The sequence below is a fragment of the Lissotriton helveticus genome, chromosome 3_2 (genome assembly GCF_964261635.1).
Source record: "Lissotriton helveticus chromosome 3_2, aLisHel1.1, whole genome shotgun sequence".
In the NCBI taxonomy this organism is placed as follows: domain Eukaryota; kingdom Metazoa; phylum Chordata; class Amphibia; order Caudata; family Salamandridae; genus Lissotriton; species Lissotriton helveticus.
Window position 1 is genome coordinate 37,706,071 of NC_136062.1, and position 21,231 is coordinate 37,727,301.

A 21,231-nucleotide genomic window follows, 5' to 3' on the forward strand; every position below is an offset into this window, starting at 1 on the left:
AGGGCTCAGGCGTCCATGCTCGGTAGCGCCGTGGCCACGCCCCAGTTTTAAAGTTATAGTTTTTCTTATGCTGACCGGGATGAGTATTGCATCCGGGTCTTGCTGTAGGAGACTTGTGTCATCCGCTAGGAGTTGAGCTGCTAATCTAGCTGTCTCCCTATCTCCTTCACCGTCTGACATTTTACTGACAGGAAGGTTTTTTGTTGCAGATCAAGTTTTCACGGAAACAAAGATTAGGTGCACAATATTTTGGAACAGTGTATCCTTCAACGTTGAATAAACCAAAAACTATACATAGGAGTCTCCTCCTACTAAGTTTGGCGGATTTAACCTTTGACCCACTCCAGACGTCTTTGGAGTTTTATGGGAGAGAGGGTCTGTGTGGAAAAGCACGACTGAGTTACTCTAATGCCTTGCGTTAGTTTTATCGCCTTACCAAACCGTTGGGCGCCATGTAGTGTAGTTCCTATATTCCCAATAGGCTCTGCGCATTGGAATAATATCTTCAATAGTATAGACGTAGGACAGAGGTTAACTAGGTCTTCTACTGACGATATTAGACTTAAAGTTTTGTGTGCCAGCTAGCTCAGAGTTCACTAGAAACTTTCTCGAATAGGCGAGGAGGAGTTTAACCTCCCTGGATAGACAAGAAGGGATTTAGTTTCTGACAACCATAGAACATGACAACTTTGCTCTCCCTAGTCAAGAGTATATCTCCAGAGTCGTGTGAAAACAAAAGACAGCTATTTTACTCAGTCAGTACGTGCATACTTAGTTCCACCAGTTTGTAGAGAAAGAAGAGATGGGCGTGTTCAATAAAAGATGTTTATTTATTGATCAGTCTCTTTCTCATACAAGAGAAATGAATCGCTACAGTTGCAATACTTAAGGTTAAGTAAAGTGCATACAGTAAAAGCAGGATTATAAAATAATACTGTAAAAGCATTGATATGGTTTCTTAGCCATATGATACTTTAAAATGGATAAAAGATATACATACATATATACATTGACTAATCGTACTCAACTGGTGCTTCTAACTAGGCCTACCCCGGTGTACCTGACCTATGCCTAATACGTGGAAGGGAGTAAGTAAGTAGCAGTTTAAGTTAAGTTTGTTTTGCCAAGAATCTGACTCAAGAATTCTCTGTAAGGGGTTAGTCAGTTCAGTACCTGGGATTTAGAAGGCAGGAGGGCTGTATGGATACTAGTGAATTAATAACCGGACAAGGGTCAGAAATAGGAGTATCAATATAGGTACCTAGATAAACACACTACATCCTCCGATCAGCTGACCTCTCTCTGGCCTCTCTCTGGCCACTGTCCCATGCATCTGCAAAACCAGAACAGAAGGTTATTTTCCTACCTTGCAGCCAAGGCCTGGAACGACCTCCCGCTCCACCTCAGGCAAGGCCCCACAGTGCTCTAGTTCAGGAGGTAATGATGCAGCAGTATGACCACACAGCTCATCCTGTTGAATTGCAACCTGGACAGAAAGGTTCGGTGATGGAACTCGTAGAGCTCAGGACCCTCAAAGACTGTTGGACTGGGACCTATGGGATTGTTGAGAAGAAGGGGGAGGTTACCTTCCTGGTGTATTTCAAGACCCCAGCCAGGCATCCCCAGAGGGTGCTCAATATAAACCATCTCAAACCACACTTTCAGAGGACTTAAGTCAGCATGCTGCTGGTGACAGATAGAGGGGAGGAAGAGGAGAGTGAACCTCTCTCCGACTTCTTGGCCTCCACGGAGAAGGATAGGTCAATGAAAGGAGTGAGCCTCTCCTCTACCATGACTTCTGAACAGCAGAGGGACTGTCACCATTTGCTGGGCCAGTTCTCCACTTTGTTTTCCCTCACCCTTGGACTATCCACCTGCGTACCCATGATGTATGGACAGGAGTCAGTCTCCCTGTCAAGAATACATTTTACAGGCTGTTTAATAAGGAGAGGGCAGCATCAAAGATGAGGTTTCAAAGATGCTGGAATTGAGGGTGATGGAACCCACCATTCGCCCCTGGTGCTGATATCAGAAGCTGCCCTACCGGGCGCTACACCTGAAGTCAGGTTCTGGATAGATTGCAGGGGGCTTAATTCAGTCACCATGTCTTATGCTCGCCCCACCCCGGGCTGATAAACTGATTGATCGGCTAGGAGCTGCCCACTTTGTGAGTACGTTTTTACCTTACTTCAGGGCACCGATAGACTGATTGGGCCACGGAGACACCAGCCTTCTCCACTTCTGAGGGCTATTATAAATTCAGGGTAATGCCCTTTGGCAAAAAAAATGCCCCTGCCACATTCCAGAGGCTGGTGAACCAGGTCTTAGATGGCATGGAGGCCCTCAGTGCTGCTTACGTGGATGATATAGTTGTCTTCAGTAGCAGCTGGAATGACAACCTCTTTCAGGAAATGGTTCAGGATCTGCAACAGGCAGACCTGACTATCAAGACCAGTAAGTAAGATAAGGCAGGGATCTGTGGTGTACTTAGGACACCTGGTGGTGTGGGCTAAGTTCAGCCCCCCCCCAGGTCAAGATAGAAACTATAGAGGCCATAATTTGGTAAGAGCCTTCCTAGGCCTCACTGAGTAGTATGGGAGGTTTGTCAAGGGTTATGCCACCATTGTTGCCCCCTTGACAAAGCGGATTTCGAAGAAGCAGGCCAAAAATGGTATTGGGACAAACGCATGCCAAAAAGGATTTGACTCCCTGAAGAAGGCCATGTGCGTAGCCGCTGTACTCATGGCTCCTCACTTCCCCAGGGAATTTATTGTACAAACAGATGCCTCAGACCAATGCAGAGGGGCAGTGCTATAACAGCTGAATGAAGAGGGCCTATACCAACCTGTAGCCTTCATATCAATGAGGCTTCTGCCTAAGAAACAAAGGTGGAGTGCTATTGAAAGGGAAGCCTTTGCTGTGGTCCGTGCACTGAAAAAGTTGAGACGATTCCTGTTTGAGAGTCACTTCCTGATTCAGACCGACCACAGGCCCTTCAAGTGGGTAATCCAAATGAGGGATGAGATTCCCAAATTTTGAGGTGATCCATCCTCCTACAGGGAATAGACTTCATGGTGGAACACTGACCTGGGGTTGACCACACCAATGCTGATGGTCTTTCCTGCTTCTTCCGCCTTAGTGATGAGCACTCCAAAGGGTTGGGTAGCTCACCCCACTTTCAGCTGGGGCGAGGCACGTGTTAAACCTGACATCCTTAGGGTGGTCTTCCCCCAAACATTTTGCCTGCTTTCCTCCTATTTGTTCTGATTCTTTTGGTTGGTCTTAGAACTTTGAGCAATTTACCACTGATAAACCAATGCTAAAGTGCAAGTGCTTCTCCCCTGATGTATCCACAATTGGCACATTTAGTTTACTTGTAAGTCCCTAGTACAGTACACTACATGTGCCCAGGACCTGTAAATTAAATGGTACTAGTGGTCCTGCAGCACTGATTGTGCCACCCACATAAGTAGCCCCGTAATCATATCTCAGGCTTGTCACTTCAGAGCCTGTGTGTGCAGTTTAGACTGCCATTTCAACTTAGTATTTAAAACCAATTGTCAAGCCTTAAACTACCCTTTTTATCACATATAAGTTACCACTAAGTTACGCCTTAGGTAGCCATTAGGATAGGATGCTGTGTAATCAAACGGTAGGACATGTACTTTTATGTTGTGCATGTCCTGGTAGTGAAAAACTTCAAAACTCGTTTTTTCACTACTGAGACGCCTACCCCTCTCATGTGTTTACATTGGGGATTCCTTATTACATTTAATTAGATATGATTCCTAATTGAGCGAAGGGGAGTAGTCATGTTTAGTACCTCTGGAATGGTAATGACAAATCCCCTTTAATGGTAAAGTTGAATTTGAAGTTATCATTTTGAAAATGCCACTTTTCAAAGTTTGACATTTTCCTGCTCTTAGCCATTTGGTGCCTGCTGCCTGTCTCTGATCACTGGCTGGGCTGGGTGACAGTTCACTTTGTGTATTCCCTCTTGAAAGTCCCACACAAAGGAAGGCTGGGTGTGACTTCATACATCTTCCTGGGAGGAAGGGAGAAAGGAGCAGGACATAGCATCAGATTTACACCTGAAATATGCTGGGCCCTTCACACACAAATGTAGTGAGTATGAATGTAGGTTAGAAAGGACCTCTGTGCACTACAAAGACCCTTCTTTCGAAGGCACCCCACTTCAAAGGCACAACTGGGTATAAGTATTGGACTTTTGCTTTGACCCTATTAACTCAGTGCATTTCTGAACCTGAAATCAACTTGCCAAGAAGAAGGACTGCTGTGCTGAGGACTTCTGCACTACTGTACTACTGCTCTGGAAGATCGCTGCCTTGCTGTGCTCTCTGCTGCTCCCTCTGACTGGACCCACATCCCCTGACTCAGAATGACTCCAAGGGCTATCTGACAACCCTCCTGTTTTTCAAAGACTCAGAGACATCAAAGTCTATAACCCTGCTTCTGTGCCTGGTTCACTAGAAGTGAACCCAGGTGTTTTACTTTCTCCTGCAAAGCAACGCATCTTCTGCTGCGCCGAACATAAATGACGTATCGCCGCAGGAACAGAACCTGTGCATTGCACTTGGAACAAGCAAATCGCCATCAGAACTGCTGGATCGGAACCATTGCATCGCTGTCACTGATGAAGGATGATCGGCACATCCCTTCATTTGTGTGGAGAAACCCAGTGCATCAGCTTCAGAACCACCGCATCTCTGAACCAGTGCTTAGTCTTCGTAACCAATGAACCGCCATCCTTGTGTGAGGAAAATCAACGCATCTCGTATTGCCACCAGGATTAAGGATCTTTGTTCAGTGGGCCCTGCGTAGGTCCTGTATCTGGTCCATGCTCTATCATGCTCAGCCTGAATTCTTGTCTTTGTCCCGGTCCAGCGCGACCAATTAACTCTGGAAGTGATATTTGCTTCTAAGTGCTATTTTTGCATTTAATCTTTAAACATCCATATCTGGACTTCTACTTATTTCATTTTTGTTGTTTTGGTCTTGTTTTATTTATAAAATCATAATATATATTTCTAAACTGGTGTGAAGTATTTTTGTGGCGTTTGCACTGTTACTGTTTGAAGTGTTGCACAAATACTTTACACATTGCCTTTTAAGGTAAGCCAAACTACTCTGTGCCAAGCTACCAGAGGATGAGCACAGGTTAAATTATGGAGTGTATCTGACTCCCCCTGACTAGGCTTGTGTTTCCCTGTTAGACAGGGTGCATACGTCTGCCAACCAGAAACCCAATTTCCTACAGTTAACGCTTAAGAATTAAGTGTATACATCTCTGTCTGCTTCATGGCATTTTTTATTCCAGTGAGAAATCTCTTAATTCAGAATGTCATTTAAAAAATTGGCATGCAGTCCTGTGATAGAATATACATTTCTTGTTTAATACAAGAATCAGTTTAGATTTCCAAGTGACAAACTGATATTTTTCTTGTCTGTTTGTAGATCATGCAGAAACCAGCAAGTACTTTTGAAGAATTCTTACGTGCTCAACATTTGGTGAGTAAGTGTACCTGAGTGAATGGATAAAATGAGCATAGGAGTAGTCAAATGAGCATTCCATACATAAAGTAGCAAAAAGAGACTTTGGGAGTCATTTAAAAGGTGGTTTATCTGGGACATCAAAAACAAAAACTGCAAATGCTCATCCTCCAACACTGCAGTTCTTTTGACCTGTTTAGAGGTAGGGGAATCTCTTAATTTCAGGTGACGGAATTTAAGCTAGCTCAACAGGCAGAACCTTGACCCGGCAGTCTGTTCTCAACAGGTCCAAGGTCACAGTTTTTGCCTCGCCCTATTTAGGGAGGGGTAGCCATCATAGAGCTCCCCGCCAGGCAGGTGGGGATCTTTAACTATGCCAAGTGATCCTCTAGTGAGTTGATGTCATAGTCTAAGTGGGGCCCTTTATTTATTTATTTATTTATTTATTGGGTTTGTAAGGCGCTCAGCTACCCACAAAGGGTTTCCCGGCGCCAGGGTGGACATAAAGCAGAACTCGAGGGCCATTTAGATGAAGTTATTGATCAAAAAGCCAGGTCTTAAGATTTCTGCGAAAGTGGATGTAATCAGTTTCTTTGCGAATGTTAATAGGTAGAGTGTTCCAGATGGAAGGGCCTAGGTAGGAAAATGATCTTCCTCCCATTCTGGAGAGTTTGACCCTAGGCACGACAAAGTTGCCCACGGTTTCAGAGCATAGGTGGCGGGAGGGAACATAGGGACGGACGAGTGCTTGAAGGTATTGGGGATCAGTGCCTGCCTTGATTTTGAACATATAGCTCAGGGCTTTGAGCTTGATACAGCTCTCCCCCCTGAGCCAATGTAGGTCTCGTAAGTATCCAGAAATGTGGGAGGCCTTGGGAATTCTGCAAAGAAGTCTGGCAGCCGAATTCTGTATTAACTGACCACGGCCTTGTTTGACCCCAGGTAAAGAATATTACCATAATCGAGTCTCGATGTGATAAGGGCGTGGACAATGGATTTTTGAGTAAAGACAGGCAGCATCCATATGATTTATTATATTAATAGTACATTATATGAAGTATGATGATGAGTTAAAGCAACAAAAGTAGCGTCTCCAACAGAAGTCTCATATTAAATAAAGTGTCCTTGTATCAATCTTTCTACCTGCTGACTTGAATCATTCTTCCTAATTTCATTAAGTAACATTAAGCTGCTGTTGCCAAATGTAGACATATGCAATAATGTAGAGGTAGAGCAGCCCTGTTGAGTAGATTTGCTATACTATACATGATAATTGATCTATTAGGCAATGACCCAACAGACCAGCTAGTTATGTGTAATCTTGTGTTCTTTGTGAAGCATCCTGTTGTATATTGATTCTTCTTGTAATATGGCTGACAGTAGTCATTAGCCCTTCCTTAGTGTTTTCACCTTCTCAGTCTCCCAGAATACCTGTGAGTGCTCTAACTTGTACCTGAGTGTATCCCATCCTCGTCGCCAAAATGTTGTAAATAGGATGGTGATAGATGACAGGATACTTCTAGTTGATTACATGTAGATTTATTGTAGGACACAGCAGAGTACAACACCTCGCCAGCTGACCAGACCCTCAACTGACACTCATAGAACACTCTGGTACAAGTTAGAACACTCACAGGTATTCTGGGAGACTAAGTAGGTAAGAACACTAAGGAAGGGCTAATGACTACTGTCAGCCATATTACAAGAAGAATCAATATTAACCACATCCTTTACTCATTTAGTGTGATGAGGTACTCTCTGCCAAACATTGTGACTTTCTTTATAACGTTACGAAACGCACCTTGTCTGGTGGCTCTGGCCAGAGGCATTGTGACCGCAAAACTCAGCTGTGATCACGTATTAAAGTTTAGCGTCTACGTCATTTTATTGTTACAGGAGACTACAGACACCACAACTCAACTGTAGTAAGGAAACTGGGGACCGGCTTTTAGACAGGGACTGCAAGCTGTGATGCATTATATAAATACCTCAATAAATTACATTTTAAAAATTAAAAATGAAACGTGTTCCCTTACACAGAGTCAAGTATGTTTAATCTTTTGCTCAATTGTGGTAGCTTGGTTAATTGTCAACTCAACCCCAGAGAACGTGCATGTGTGTGTTTAACGTGCCAGCTATTACATCAAGTGTATTGTGAACTTCAAACTTTGCCACTTTTTATGCCTCTTGTACTCCATTGCATTTCTCTAATGTGATGATGCTTTGAAAGAGATATTTTTTTCTTTATTTCAATTATGATTAGCTAAGATGTCGTAGCAAATGCATTTTTATTTCAATACATTGTTCTCTTTGAGCACCTAGGATTGCTGAGTAAATCTTAGTAGCAAATGCATTTTTAGTTCAGTACATGGTTGCCATTCTGCATAATATTGCTTTACAGAACATAGCAGTAAATTGTTGTACCTATACACCTAATGTTGTTGTTTTGAACGTATTGATTTTTAGTATATGATTGTAGTGTACTGCTTCATGTCCCTAGAGGGGGTTCTCTTGAATATTATTATGTCCGAGTCAGTATCTGCAGTCAGCAGGCGGCTTGCCCACTGCAGCTTACTGTCTCAATTAAGCACCCTTCATAAGTATTGTTCTGTACATGTGTTAAGAAGCCTTAGGGAGGAATAACGGAGGCTGCTCACAATGAGGCGCAGAGGCAAGCTGGAAGCTGCTACCAAATCCTGCTCTTCAGAATGTTGACGGTGCATACATGAGATGAGAAAGCATGTTTTGGACAGATAATACAAAACAGAGAAGCAACAACAACAATAATTAAGTCTCTTCCGTGCAAAAACGAAGGAAGTCAATTTATTTTTAGGGTGTATTCTTTACTATTCTTGTGATGATTAGCCTAAAACACAGCAAAGCAGCCAACGTGTTTTGCTTATAAATCACGGACTTCATCAGGACTGTCAATTCCAAAGAGATATATACAATTAAAAACATGAATATTTAAAAAAATAATTTAAATAGTAAAAACCTACAACAATCTATTATTTTCTCTTACTTCGTCTAAATAGATGCAAAAATAGACCTGACAGAACCTACATTACATAAAACAAGCCTAATTCATTCAGGTCAGAAAAAACAAATCATAGACATCATATCAGAAAAATCATATAATACAAAAAAAGTGTTATTAACCTTGAATCCAATAAGTATTTATCACTAATCATAACAATTCATTTTACATTTTAGTAAAAACAAAGAGAGAAAATGGCAGAAAGATCCATGTATTTTTTTAACAAAACCAACTAACAAGCGTCACAATACATGGCAATTCATTCTAAACTTGAAAAATGACAATTGGAGAATGTATATTCATCCCACTTTGACCCTCAACAACACAGAACATGTTTTTTAATTGTACCATTAGTATCCTCAAATCTGACCATGTAAACTGTCTCATAATATATACATTATTTAAATTACCTAGTGAGTTGAAAGTGGAATCCGGAAAGCAAATACTCCTAGATAGTCAATTCATATGTCAAAGTAGACACAACGAGCATTTTATTGAAAACACCCTACATCATTACATGTTTGAGCTGTAAATGCAAGAAAAACATCAGAAAGATAAACAAACCTGAAATGACCCCATTTAGAAATATGCAAGTTAAAACACCCAAGATGGCATGTTATGCAGCTATATAATATATACTGGCGTCTCTAGTGCATAATAAAGAGTACATCCGCACCCGGGCCTTTCACCCGACATGTATTCCTTATTATGTACTAGCGCTAGACTGGGTAACAGTGGCGTAACGAAAGTTGAGGAGGCCCCCCTGCGAGGTACACGGAGGGGCCCCTGCTCTCAAACCAGAGTACTGTGCTGAGGCCCCCCCCCCTACAGCTCGGGGCCCCCACGCACCGTGGGAGATGCGGGGCCTGTGTTACGCCGCTGCTGGGTAACTCTATCACCACGCGTGACGACCTCTTGAAGTGACTCCTTCTAAACATCAACTCTCTCTTTGTCTCCAAAAGCCTTCAATCAGAATTGCAGCCCTAAGGGCTGATGCAAAGTATACAATCTGAGTGTTCAGGCAGGCCCAACAGATGCATTCCATTTGATATATGTTTCCCATATTGACGAATCTGGTAGGGTAAACACGCTGGACTGCGTCACTCCAAAACAATGCAAGAACTCTATAGTGTGGTGACTCCTTGGCCGACACCAAAGAGGGACCCGCGTGCAGATGTGCTCTTTATTATGCACTAGAGGTGACACCAGTATACTATATAGCTGCATAACATGCCGTCTTGGTTATTTTGTATAATTTTAGAAGTGGGGATTTTGGACAGGTAGGTAGGCAACACTTCAATTTGCCAATAATTCTAGAAACTAACTCATTGATGTGAACAGCCTTTAGCTGTCTATATTTATCAAATATGTTTTGGACACAGCCTGATCTGCTCTGGTATAGGTGCATAGCAGAATGCTACGAGGAACTACATGTAGTACTTAAAAAGGCAACGGTATGCCGTGCGCTTTGCACTCTATCCGCCTTAAATTTGCATCAGAGGTTTAGGAGCAGTCCTACTGATACACCACTGCACATATTGTTTGGTTTTTTTCATTTTTTTTATCTCAGTTATTTTGTATTTTTTAGAGTTCAATTCACAGTTGTACACAAACAAAATAAAGTGCTCACGGTGTTCCATTTCAATTTTGGTTGACACATTCATACAAGCATGGTCCATCCACAGAGCACATCACTATCGATAATGTTGTTAAAAAGTACATAAGAGCACGTCTAATAAAAGCTAATAAAAAAAGCCATTTATTGCACAATTTCCCTTTAACATTCCATCTTATGCAATTCGCTGACTAGCTTCCTATGGACTGCTAGCATTTCTCAAACTTTATAAGTGAGCCTGATCTTACGGCATAATGTCTCTCCAGCTCTTTAACTTTGTGGAGTTTAGCCTGCCAGGCATGGCAAGTGGGTACTCAATCAACAAGGAGTTACAGAGGGAATGAACAAACAGGTCGCCCTCCACTCAATACGCAATATAAGTAAACATACCTGTTCTTTAAAGGCTCCTTTTTTTTTTTGCAGAGTTTTATATAGCGCAAACTAGACCCGAACTGAATCAGGTATCAGAGCGCTTTACATAGCACCAGTTACGTTACATGAGGACACGCATTCATTTTAGGCACGGGGAGATTAAGTGATTTGCCCAGAATCACAGGAGGTTTTTGGCGTCGTTACCGAGACTCGAACCCAGATCCCCAGGTCTGAGGTCGAGCGTCCTAGTTGTTAGGCCAACTCTGCTCCTCATCTGGAGGATAGTTGTATAAGTGTGTGTGTGTGGGGGGGAGGGGTTAACTCTTTTCCACATAAACACTCCTCACTTTAACCCAAGGTAATGTCCTGCCACTTTACTGCCTAGACTTTCTTTAATTTACATTAAAAAACTTTTTCACATGACAGTCACCATATCTCCATACCGCCTATGTATATTTAATAATGTGTCAAAAGAGGTTACATCAATCTACATGTAAACCCTAGGAAAATTGTGAAAAAAGGAGGACAAGATGGCACCTCACGTGCGCACCACCAATAGAGCTTTCTGATTGGTACTCACCAGCTATGCCCACTTTTCTCATCATTGGTAACCATCTTGCCTCAAATAATGAAGATGTGTCCCAAAAAATAGTGCAAAAATTACCAAGTGCGGTGCGTATAAAACAAGACCCCGTGAGAATAAAATTGAAATAAGTAGCACAATTACCAACTTTATTATTCACTTGTGCACTTATTCAAATTCACCAGGGGGCGCAGTGCAAGGACATCACTTAGATAGGGGACACCCAATTCCTCATGGACCGCTAAGTTAGAAGTTCCGCACGGAACACACACTAAACGCTTCAGAAAGTCATTTTCCGCCACTTGGAGGATATACGCAGCAGTATAACCTCAGATTGCTAGCTACGGCCATGCTTTTGGCCTGATACACTTTCAGCATGGCTCCTGTTGGCTTCTTCCCTAATTTGGTCGCAAAGTTCAAAATTGCCGCTTTCACCCGGGCCAGGTCCCCCTTTTTCCTTAGAATCAAAGGACCCCATTTTAGTTGGTCATCAAAAAGAACCCCTAAGTAGAAAAATACATTGGCACGGGGGATCTTAGCAGGGCCAACACTGTATTAAAAGCTTTTTTTAGGTTGTTGCCCCACTTGCATTATGTAAGATTTTGAATTGTTTATTGCCAAGTCCCAGTCAGTCATAAATCTAGAAAATGCTGCTAAAAGAGATTGCAAACCTATTGAGGTCCTGGGTATAAGGACGGCATTGTCCGCATATAGCAGGACGGGAATGCCACGCCGCCCTACACATGGAAAATCAACCCCGGTGGCTCTTAGTGCAGTATCCAGTTCATTGATATACTAATTAAACAAAAATCGGCCAAGATGCATCCTTGCCGTATTCTCCTATTTATCTCAAGGTCCCTAGAGAACCGAAGGTCCTGACAGAACCTAATGTTAGCCTTGGTTGATTTATGCATGTCCTCTAGGAAATGAACAATGCTGTTATCCACCCCCATTGCCCTCATGGACTGCCACAATTTGACCCTGTTAATGCAATCAAATGCGGAGGGCAGATCCATGACGGCAAGGTAGATGGTACTGGGGCGGGCAACAGTATATTTGCTCAGTAACATAGATAGATTAAGACACTGAGCAACAGTAGAGCGTCCTGACGGAATCCAAACAGGACACCGCAAGGATCTTATTTTCCTCCAGTAGAGGTCTTATTTTCATTAACATTTTTCACCCAGTTACTTATTGACCGCTTGTTCGATATTTCTAGAAGCGCCTCACTTAATTTTAATCTTGCTCTTAGTGCTGTTGAATCAATATTTTCAAAAAAGCACTTGCTTTGAATAAACGTCCACTTAAGCATATCTATAGAGTGAAGCAGCCCATTCTCTATCTCTGGCCATTTTTTCCAGGAATCTGAGTTAAGAAAGTCTCCCACATGTCTGTACCCATTCTGTTCCCACTTCTTTAGTATGCCAGGTTGCAACAACCTGTTTTCCCCGGCATATAGATCGGCCAAACATGTAGAGCCATTCCATAATACTTTGACAGTTGGGCTTTTTGTTTTAGACACCACTTGAGAACCTTGTATCGTACTTTCTTAGGGTTCTTTACTATCCTCATAGGATCTGCGATTTTATATTCGTTCATTTTTTATTTTTTATTTTATTAAATTGCTTTTTATTAACATTCATCGACATAAGATATACAGGTCAGAGGAATCAGTACATTCTTACCTAGTGAAGACAATGAGTAACAGCTCTTTGCAACATTACACTGCAAGGACAGGTTACGGGGTAGGGCAATCATCCTGGTCAATGCTACGTGGTGGGCTGCAGATATCCCTTCGGTAGGAGTTCCACGGGCTCCAAATTCGGGACAATTTTTTAGGGCAACCCCGGGGTATGTAAACAGTCTTTTCTCTATACATGCACCAGTCGAGATCTTTTTCCCAGGCCTCAACTGAGGGTAGTTGCACCACTGCCCACAGTTGTGCAATATTTCTCTTTGCCAACATTACTCCCAATGTAGCCCACTCTGTTTGATAATTATCCAGATCAGTAGGCTCCCATATATTCAAGAGGCATCTACGTGCTTCTGGGCAGAGGACTAATGTGAGTACGTCACTATAGCTGACTCCTATTAGCTGAAGCAACAGCCAGTCATTTAAGCAAATGGCCTGCCGCAGACGGCCATCTGTAACAGACTGTGTTCCTCGTTCTAAGGAGAAGAAATTGCCACATTGACGACGATTAGACTAACTCCCCTGGGAAGAAAGAACCCATAATATCTTCGAGGGAAACAAAGGACATTAAGTGTCAGCTTCTTTGAAGTCATTGCAGTGAGGGGAACGGCAGCGGACTACATTACCCACAGCCTCGCGCCATCCTGACGCTGCTCTCGCGCCCGGAGTTGTGATAAATTGCCACGCCACCTCCCGCACCGCGGGACGCTTGTCAGCTTGTTGCACCTTGCCATGAGGGAAACGGTCTTTCCTGCCTGATTGCCGTGAGGGGAATGGCTCCAATTTGAAGTCAATCGCGTGAGGGGAACGACAGCGAACTACATTACCCAGCAGCCTCGCGCCATCCTGACGCTGCTCTTGCGCCCGGAGGTGCAAAAAATTGCTACGCCACCTCCCGCACCACAGGACGCTTGTCAGCTTATTGCACCTCACCGTGAGGGAAATGGTCTATCCTGCCTGATCGCCGTGAGTGGACCGGCTCCAATTTGAAGTTAATCGCCGTGAGGGGAACGGCAGCGACTACATTACCCAACAGCCTCGCGCTATCCTGACGCTGCTCTCGCGCCCGGAGGCATGATAAATTGCCACGCCACCTCCAGCACCGCAAGACGCCTGGGCGTGCCCTGGCCAAGGGCGGGCCCGTCCACGCCCATCAGCGACCGGAGGAGACTGGGCTGGGCTACCACCCTGAGAACTGATCCTATGTATTGAACAGTCCGGTAAGACTATAAGATTGTGTGCACTGTCTTAGACCGATGTGGTATTGATTATTGGTCCTTCTTTACTCAGGTACCATTTGACTACTGTTACCCATATGTCTACAACTATGAGTAAGGGCAAAGGTGCAGCAGGCACGCTAGATGCCTTTTTAACTAGAGCAGAATCCCTATTGACACATGAAATCAAAATGACTGAGAGACGGTTGTCATTGGATCTTACACAACTCCCAACATATAAACATCCATTCATTTCTAATTTGAACGACTCACCACAACAACTTCCATTAAGCCCAAAGATAATTGTTCAAAGCAAACCAATGACATCTACTTTGTCAAGCATATCATCGCCAGTAATAAACCCAGCCTCAAATGATTATACTAGACAGGGTATAGAAAAAAGATCCCAAGCTCCAAAAGCAACTGAAGAACCCAAAGGGAAAGTGCCCCAACCAAAGCAGAAGCGAGTCATGGGTCATCAAAAATCTAAAACTAGGAGTCCAGGGGGTTCTAGCCCCGTTCCCCAAACAACCATACATGTAGACGATCAAAGTTGTAATATTAATAAATACTGTTAGCACACAGACAGATGTAGCTATCCACCCTCCTATGCCAACAATGAAAGAAAGTTTTGGGGTTCAAGATTGTACATTCACAACAATATTAGAATCAAAATTTGGGTCTATGTTATTACAAATTACTGAATTAATGAACAAAAAGTTTGGCATTTTTGATAAAAAGGTAGATCATCGATATGCAGTGATAGGAAATATGGGAGGTAATAGGGACTTTAGTTACCTAGACGTCATAGAAAGGGCATGTGAATCGAAGAAACTGGAGGGTCCCCAAACTCTTAGTCTAGCTGGAACAAGTAACGGGGGACAATAGTACGCGCGTGGAAAATTCCATCTCACAAAGAGAAAATAGGGAGAAAAGCACCCAAGCAAGATCCACAGAACAGATTATAACAAAGAGGAAAGACAAGTTATATGTTCTGAACAGGTAGCCCCAAATGTATCCACAAATCGCCTGGGTTCTGTTGTAACAAAAGACTTGCAAGGCACAACCTTGAACCCAAGTACTGATGTCATAGGGTTACCACCTGCCTCATGTCCCTACGTACTAATTTTAGCTGGGGTCCCCACCCTAAAAAAGGAACAGAGTGAATCATGGACCAACTTGCAAATTATGAACGTCGATTGGCTGTATAAACATAAAAAATGTAACCCACTGAACTCAAATGACATTTTAATGGTTCACAGAGTAGGGTGGATTGGTATTTCCCCGAAGAAGATTGATGGCGATTGTATAATAATAAACTTTGGCAGACCCCATATGGTTCAAAGATTGCTAAACACGCAAGAGGAGATTTCCCTTAAAAAAAACAGCATCTGTCTACTCCCCTTAAGATACTTCTACAAACCACACCCTAGGGAACTTGCTCACAATAACAGGTGTGGTGCAGAGGCCAGGGCAGCTGACCTCTGACCACAGGGTTAACGGTTCGATCCCGGGCTCCAGTGGCAGCTCACCTCAGCACCATGTGACTCTGGGTAATAGCTCACTTAATTTCCACGACGGCCCCCCCCAGCGCCTTGAGACCCGTAAGGGTGAGTAGTTCGCGCTTTACAAATACGGATTTACATTTACCCCAATATTATTATCTTCAAATAGATTTCAGGCTCTATCTGACCTTGACGCCTTAGATTGACAACCAATCTATGGAGAAAACAACATATATCCTTTTGCTATTACTCAGCTAAGTTGTAATGTGGAGCAGACATGCTCCCCATTAGGGCAGTACTTAAAGGAGACACAGTGGGAGGTAAACAGTTGTAATACAGCTGAGTCAAATGGACAATTAGGAGTGGAAGAGTCATGGGGCTACCATCTAGCTTTTCTCAACCCCCTTTAGAGGAAGTAACCAAACGGCCCAGGCTAAATTCAATGAAGACAGGAACAAAGAAAGTGCCAGAAGTACGTCTTACCTCCTGGAATATTGCAGGATTAAATAGGAATCTTAGGGACACTGAATGGCTGGAATAAATAAAGCAAGGTGACATCTGCCTATTGCAGGAGACCTGGGCATTAGACACGCCTCACAAGGTAAGGTTGAAGACCTTTAGTATTAATGCTATTCCATCAGCTAGAGGTAGGCCTTCAGGGGGTCTCGTTATATGGATAAGAATAACCCTTAAAATCGAGTTAACCCAGTTGGACATATCATCCCAGGATTTGATTGGTGTGAAAATCAAAACATGGGATAAAAAACAATATACTTGATCAACATCTACAATAGGCCAAGTCCGGCCACGAAAGAATCTTTGGTCATCAAACAGCTTTTTAAACTTAATAGAACCTGGGGCAATGGTAATTGTAGGGGGTGACTTAAATTGTAACTTTGAACCAGGGGTGGGCTTTGAGAATCTCTTCGCAGAGGAAGATGCCCCAAATAATATTTCTGATCTTGAAAGTAGATTGACAGTGCCTTGTAGTATAGCTGTCACACAAATTATGAAATTAACAACAGGGCAGGGAATTAGAGCTTGCACCGGTCGCTTGCCCTCTGACAGACCAAAAGCTTTTACTTTTAGTAGAGGCAATTGCAAAATCAACATAGATTATATATTGGTATCAATCAAACCCTGGCCAAATGTACTTGATCTGACTCCAGAACCGATAGTGACCACCGCCCCTTGCATCTGACATTAGTAACTGACCCTTTTATTGATATCAGTGAGAACAATGAAGATAGAATACATCAACTGATGATGTTCTTGTCCGCAACAATCACCGAGCTGTAAAGTGGCCACATATTCATGACGCAGATTTACGACTCCTTTGTAGACTTCGTCTCTCTGCACATGGATTCACCCGCAGTAGAGTTTCCGACTCTGGCCGCACATTATGCCTTGAATGAAGCTTTAGCACCGATTGTTAGTAGAATTACCAAAGATCATAATGGGAGAGAATTCAAAACAAGAAATAACATGTGGTATGACAAAGAGTGTCGGGAAGCAAAAGCTGATCTTATATTGGCAACTAAAATAAACGATATATTGGGCATAAGGGAGAAAAGATCTAATTATAAGCAAATTCTTGTTCATGGCAAAAAAACATGGGATGACAACATGTGGACGGACTTAATTTGTGCAGCTAAGTCCAAGGACCAAGTAGGCTTTTGGCGTCTAATTATAAAGGGCAACAAGACTGGTAGGGATAGTAAGGACCTCTATCTTGAGGCTAAAACATGGGAGGATTATTTCACCAGCCTCTATGCGGCAGTAAAAAATGAAAAAATTCCTGTTAGATCAGCCTCTGTGGTTAACCATAATACGAATGATCTCCATTTTAGCTTGGAAGAAACACTAATGGCAGTTAATGCAGTCAAGCCCGGGAAAGCGCCCGGCCCCAACAAAATCCCGGGAGATATGTTAAAGCATGATCAGTACAGCGTGCTCTCCAAATTTCAGGCGGGATTCAGATAAAAAATCATCACAATTGATCAGGTTTTTAGATTCATTTGTCTATGCTGGAAATACATCAAGTTAAAAAGGGTCATTTGTATATCGCGTTTGTAGACCTTAGGGCTGCTTTCGATCTCATTCCATGGAACTTACTTTCGGGATCATTGAAATCTCAGGGATTGCCAAAGGAATTACGCGCACAAATAATAAGATTACATGAGGATAATTTCGCAAAAGTGAGATGGGGCTCGAGGGGCGAAATCACTAAGGAAATCCCGGTCAAAAGGGGTGTGCCCCAGGGGAGCGTACTGGCGCCCACCCTATTTTCTTTATATGTCAACGATATCCCAAGTCACTTGCTCGGGTGTACCCATGATTCCCCAAAGTTGGGGGGGGGGATCTGATGCCAGCACTTATATTTGCTGACGATACAATATTAATATCACAAACCCCAAAAGGCCTACAACGCTTATTGGATTCTTTTAATACATATACCAATACTAAGGGCCTTGAAATAAATGCCAGCAAAACAAAATATATGGCAATAAACCCACACAAGTCTTTTGAAAAGAACCTAGCAATTAACAATCAAAATTTGAATATGTTCAATTCTTTAACTATTTGGGTATAACCTTGGATACAAAGCTGTCTTGGAAGCCACAACTAGAAAATTACCCTGCTCCAAAACACATTGCCTATAATAAAGAAGCATGGGACCAGTATCTCGAAGGCGGTGTCTCGCGCCCTAGAAGTCTTTAAACATAGAGCTCAATCACCATCTCTTCATGGGGCAGAATTATGGGGACCCAATTGCAAAAAGAGTTTTGAACCAGAAGAGAACACATTTTTCAGAAGATTGTTACTTTTACCTGTGCAAACACCCCTAATCCCGATTGTTATGGATTTAAATGTTAAGCGACCAGACCACCACGCAATATTAAGACCCCTATTACATTGGGCCCTGGTCAACCCAAGAACTATCAGACTATAAGGAAGGTCTGTAGGAGATATAAAGCACTGACCAGAGCAAGAACATCTCGTAGCTCAAACACGTTTCTCCTTGGTTTGAGAAACTAGGCCTGTACCATTTTTGGGAACACCCGACACAGTTGACATTAACATCTAGGGAACTGCTAAAAACAACATTCTGGGCTTACATTCAAAATGACATGTTTCATGGCACAGATAATGGTCCATTAACAACCAAGTTTCTTCTTTTTAAGGAGGGAGCCAGTTTTGAGTCTATTTTAGATGAAGTTCGTCCACAACTTGCAAAATCATTATACGTAAAGTTCAGATATAGAGTGCTACGAACTAATACAAATAAGTTAAACTAGGCTACAAATCAAGACGGAAATAGCACTGAATATTGTGAATGATGTCAAAATATGTCTAAGGAAAATGATTCACACATATTATTCTCCTGCCCGGCGTATGTAAAACCAAGGAACAAATGGATTAAACCCATCTGTAAAAATATGAATACTAGACATTGCCTAGAGGCAGGAAGAATATTGAAAACTGATACATCTTAAAAGGTTGTTTTTAGTGTTAGCAGATTCTTGTTTAATGTGAGCCTTATAAGGTCAAAAGCCTGGTGAAAACTTTAAGGTCTAGCAAACCAAGTTTAGGCATTTTTAAGCTAATGGTTTCCATAAATTATTGTAATAACAAGAGGAGGTACCCCTGAGATACGTCACAGGGAAAGGGGTAGTTACATATGAAAAAAGTGTTGGGTCCCTGTTTAATACCTAGTAGATTCGGTTCGCTAAGGTTATCAATCAAAAAGGTATAGCTTGCAATAAATTCAAACTTATATACCAAACTGAATTCGAAACACATTGAAGGCAAAGTGGACAATTGAACTAAAAACTCAATAGAGATCTATGTATAAATATACCAAACAACCAAATTTTATATAAAAAAGATCACTGAATTTATTTGTACCTCCCAACTGGGTTACAATCTAAAATACAATCAATAGTAGAAATAAAAAGATTTAAAACAACCACCTTGGGTGGTAATACAATGAATATCTTAAACAGTCAAAGTTAAAAACAGTCGACGCGGCGTTTCGGTGCTTTGTGATACTTGACACCTTCTTCAGGACATTAAAACATTTGACTCCATATCTACAAACCCAAAACATTTTTTTTTTGTTTTCAATGTTTTTGTTCAAAATTTGATCAGTCAGTCACATTTGCCTTACTAATGCTATACTTGCTATTAATACTGAGCGTATCAATCTCTATTCTTAACTCTGCTAATAACATTTATCCACATTTACCCTGAGTTTAGGCAGTTTCTTCATGAGGACTTCATCATCGGATTATAAATTTAAAACAGTTAAAGATTATTTCTGAAGTCTATCACTTCAGATCTCTTGTTTTTCTTATAGTCACATTTAATCGTTTAGGTCTTATAATAGGACACATACCTGTAGATATGACAGGACTTTGTTTAAAAACGTTTCAATTGTTTCCTTGGTGGGTTAAAATTTCACTGGAATTTCAGATTTCCACTAGTCTATATAAACAGAAAGTATGAGACAGCTCAGGGTAATAATTTTTTTGCCATAGGGCTTCTCTGTGGTTAATGTTAATGAACAAAGGTTACCTCTAGTCACAGAGCTAGATATTTCTGTGTGCACGGAGGGGCCACCGATAGTTGTAAATTTCTTTGGACCTGAGTAAAAAGTAATGTTTGTATTCTTTACTATTGTGCAAATATCCCATTGTTTAACATTTCCTCATATATTCAATAATATACTGACCTGGGTTGTTATAATGTGAGTCTTTTTTTATAATCTGCACTTCATAGGCATGAGATCAATATTTGGTGATTCCTCAGATCCTCTTCTCATGATTTAGAAGAAAATCTGTAAATACATCATATATGATCTAAGAAGAATATTGGCGTAAAGACTATTACAGGATTCTGAGAATTAGGAGATGGACAACAAAAATTATGGACACAAAATATATTTTTTTTTTATATAACCTGTTTTCGTGGGCTCTGCTTTCTAACCTGACCCTCGTGTTTTAAATAGAAGTAAAAATCAGACATAGCTCGTTACACATTGATACATATGGGGGTCAGAATGTCATCTACCAGAAATTTGTAATCTAAGCAGAAAAAGCCTTAAAATGTTAAAGGCAAGGGTTGCTAAGTTTATACCAATAAGGTTATAAGTCAGCAACCGAGAGGGGGTTATAGATACTATCTATCCTCCTTTGTGTGGAGTATTGCTCACCTCGCAATCGAACTGCGGCCTCCCTGCTCCTCCGTGTCGGCGTCTTCATGGGGATTCGAAGAGTGATGCCTCCTTTGCCCATTCCAAAATGGCCGAGCAATACACATTTCGGCGTCTTCATCAATATAACCATGAAGACTCGGTATGTATAGGCAGCTCTCGTGTCACTTTATATTTTCTAAAAAATGTATCAATAACGATGTGACAACAGTAATATGATTATAAATAACTATCAGTTTTATCCGTTGAAATCGGCAATCGACTTCCGGGTAAAGACACGAAACTAAGGAATACGTTTCTGATAAATAAGTAATTAATTTAAAAAAATGGCTGTAATATAAACCGCCCAACATTGAGTTAATATAGTGATAATGGAAACTTATATTTATTGGCCTATCGGGTATATTCTCAAACACGCGATTCCCAACTCGGAATTATTCACTTCCGGGTTGTTGTGGGAATCGCCAGCATAAAAACAGACGC

At 41.9% G+C, this 21,231-nt stretch overlaps 1 protein-coding gene across 6 annotated transcripts in view; it reads left to right on the top strand.

The window, feature by feature from the left end:
• The window catches only part of FAM227B (family with sequence similarity 227 member B), a 3,234,040-nt gene that overhangs the window by 127,634 nt on the left and 3,085,175 nt on the right, over positions 1 to 21,231 (top strand). For all 6 annotated transcript variants that reach the window (XM_078684781.1, XM_078684784.1, XM_078684786.1 and 3 more), the window contains exon 2: positions 5,476 to 5,529. In XM_078684781.1, the coding sequence (XP_078540907.1) occupies positions 5,479 to 5,529 (51 nt within the window). In that variant the 5' untranslated portion in view covers positions 5,476 to 5,478. The remainder of the gene's footprint in view (positions 1 to 5,475; positions 5,530 to 21,231) is intronic.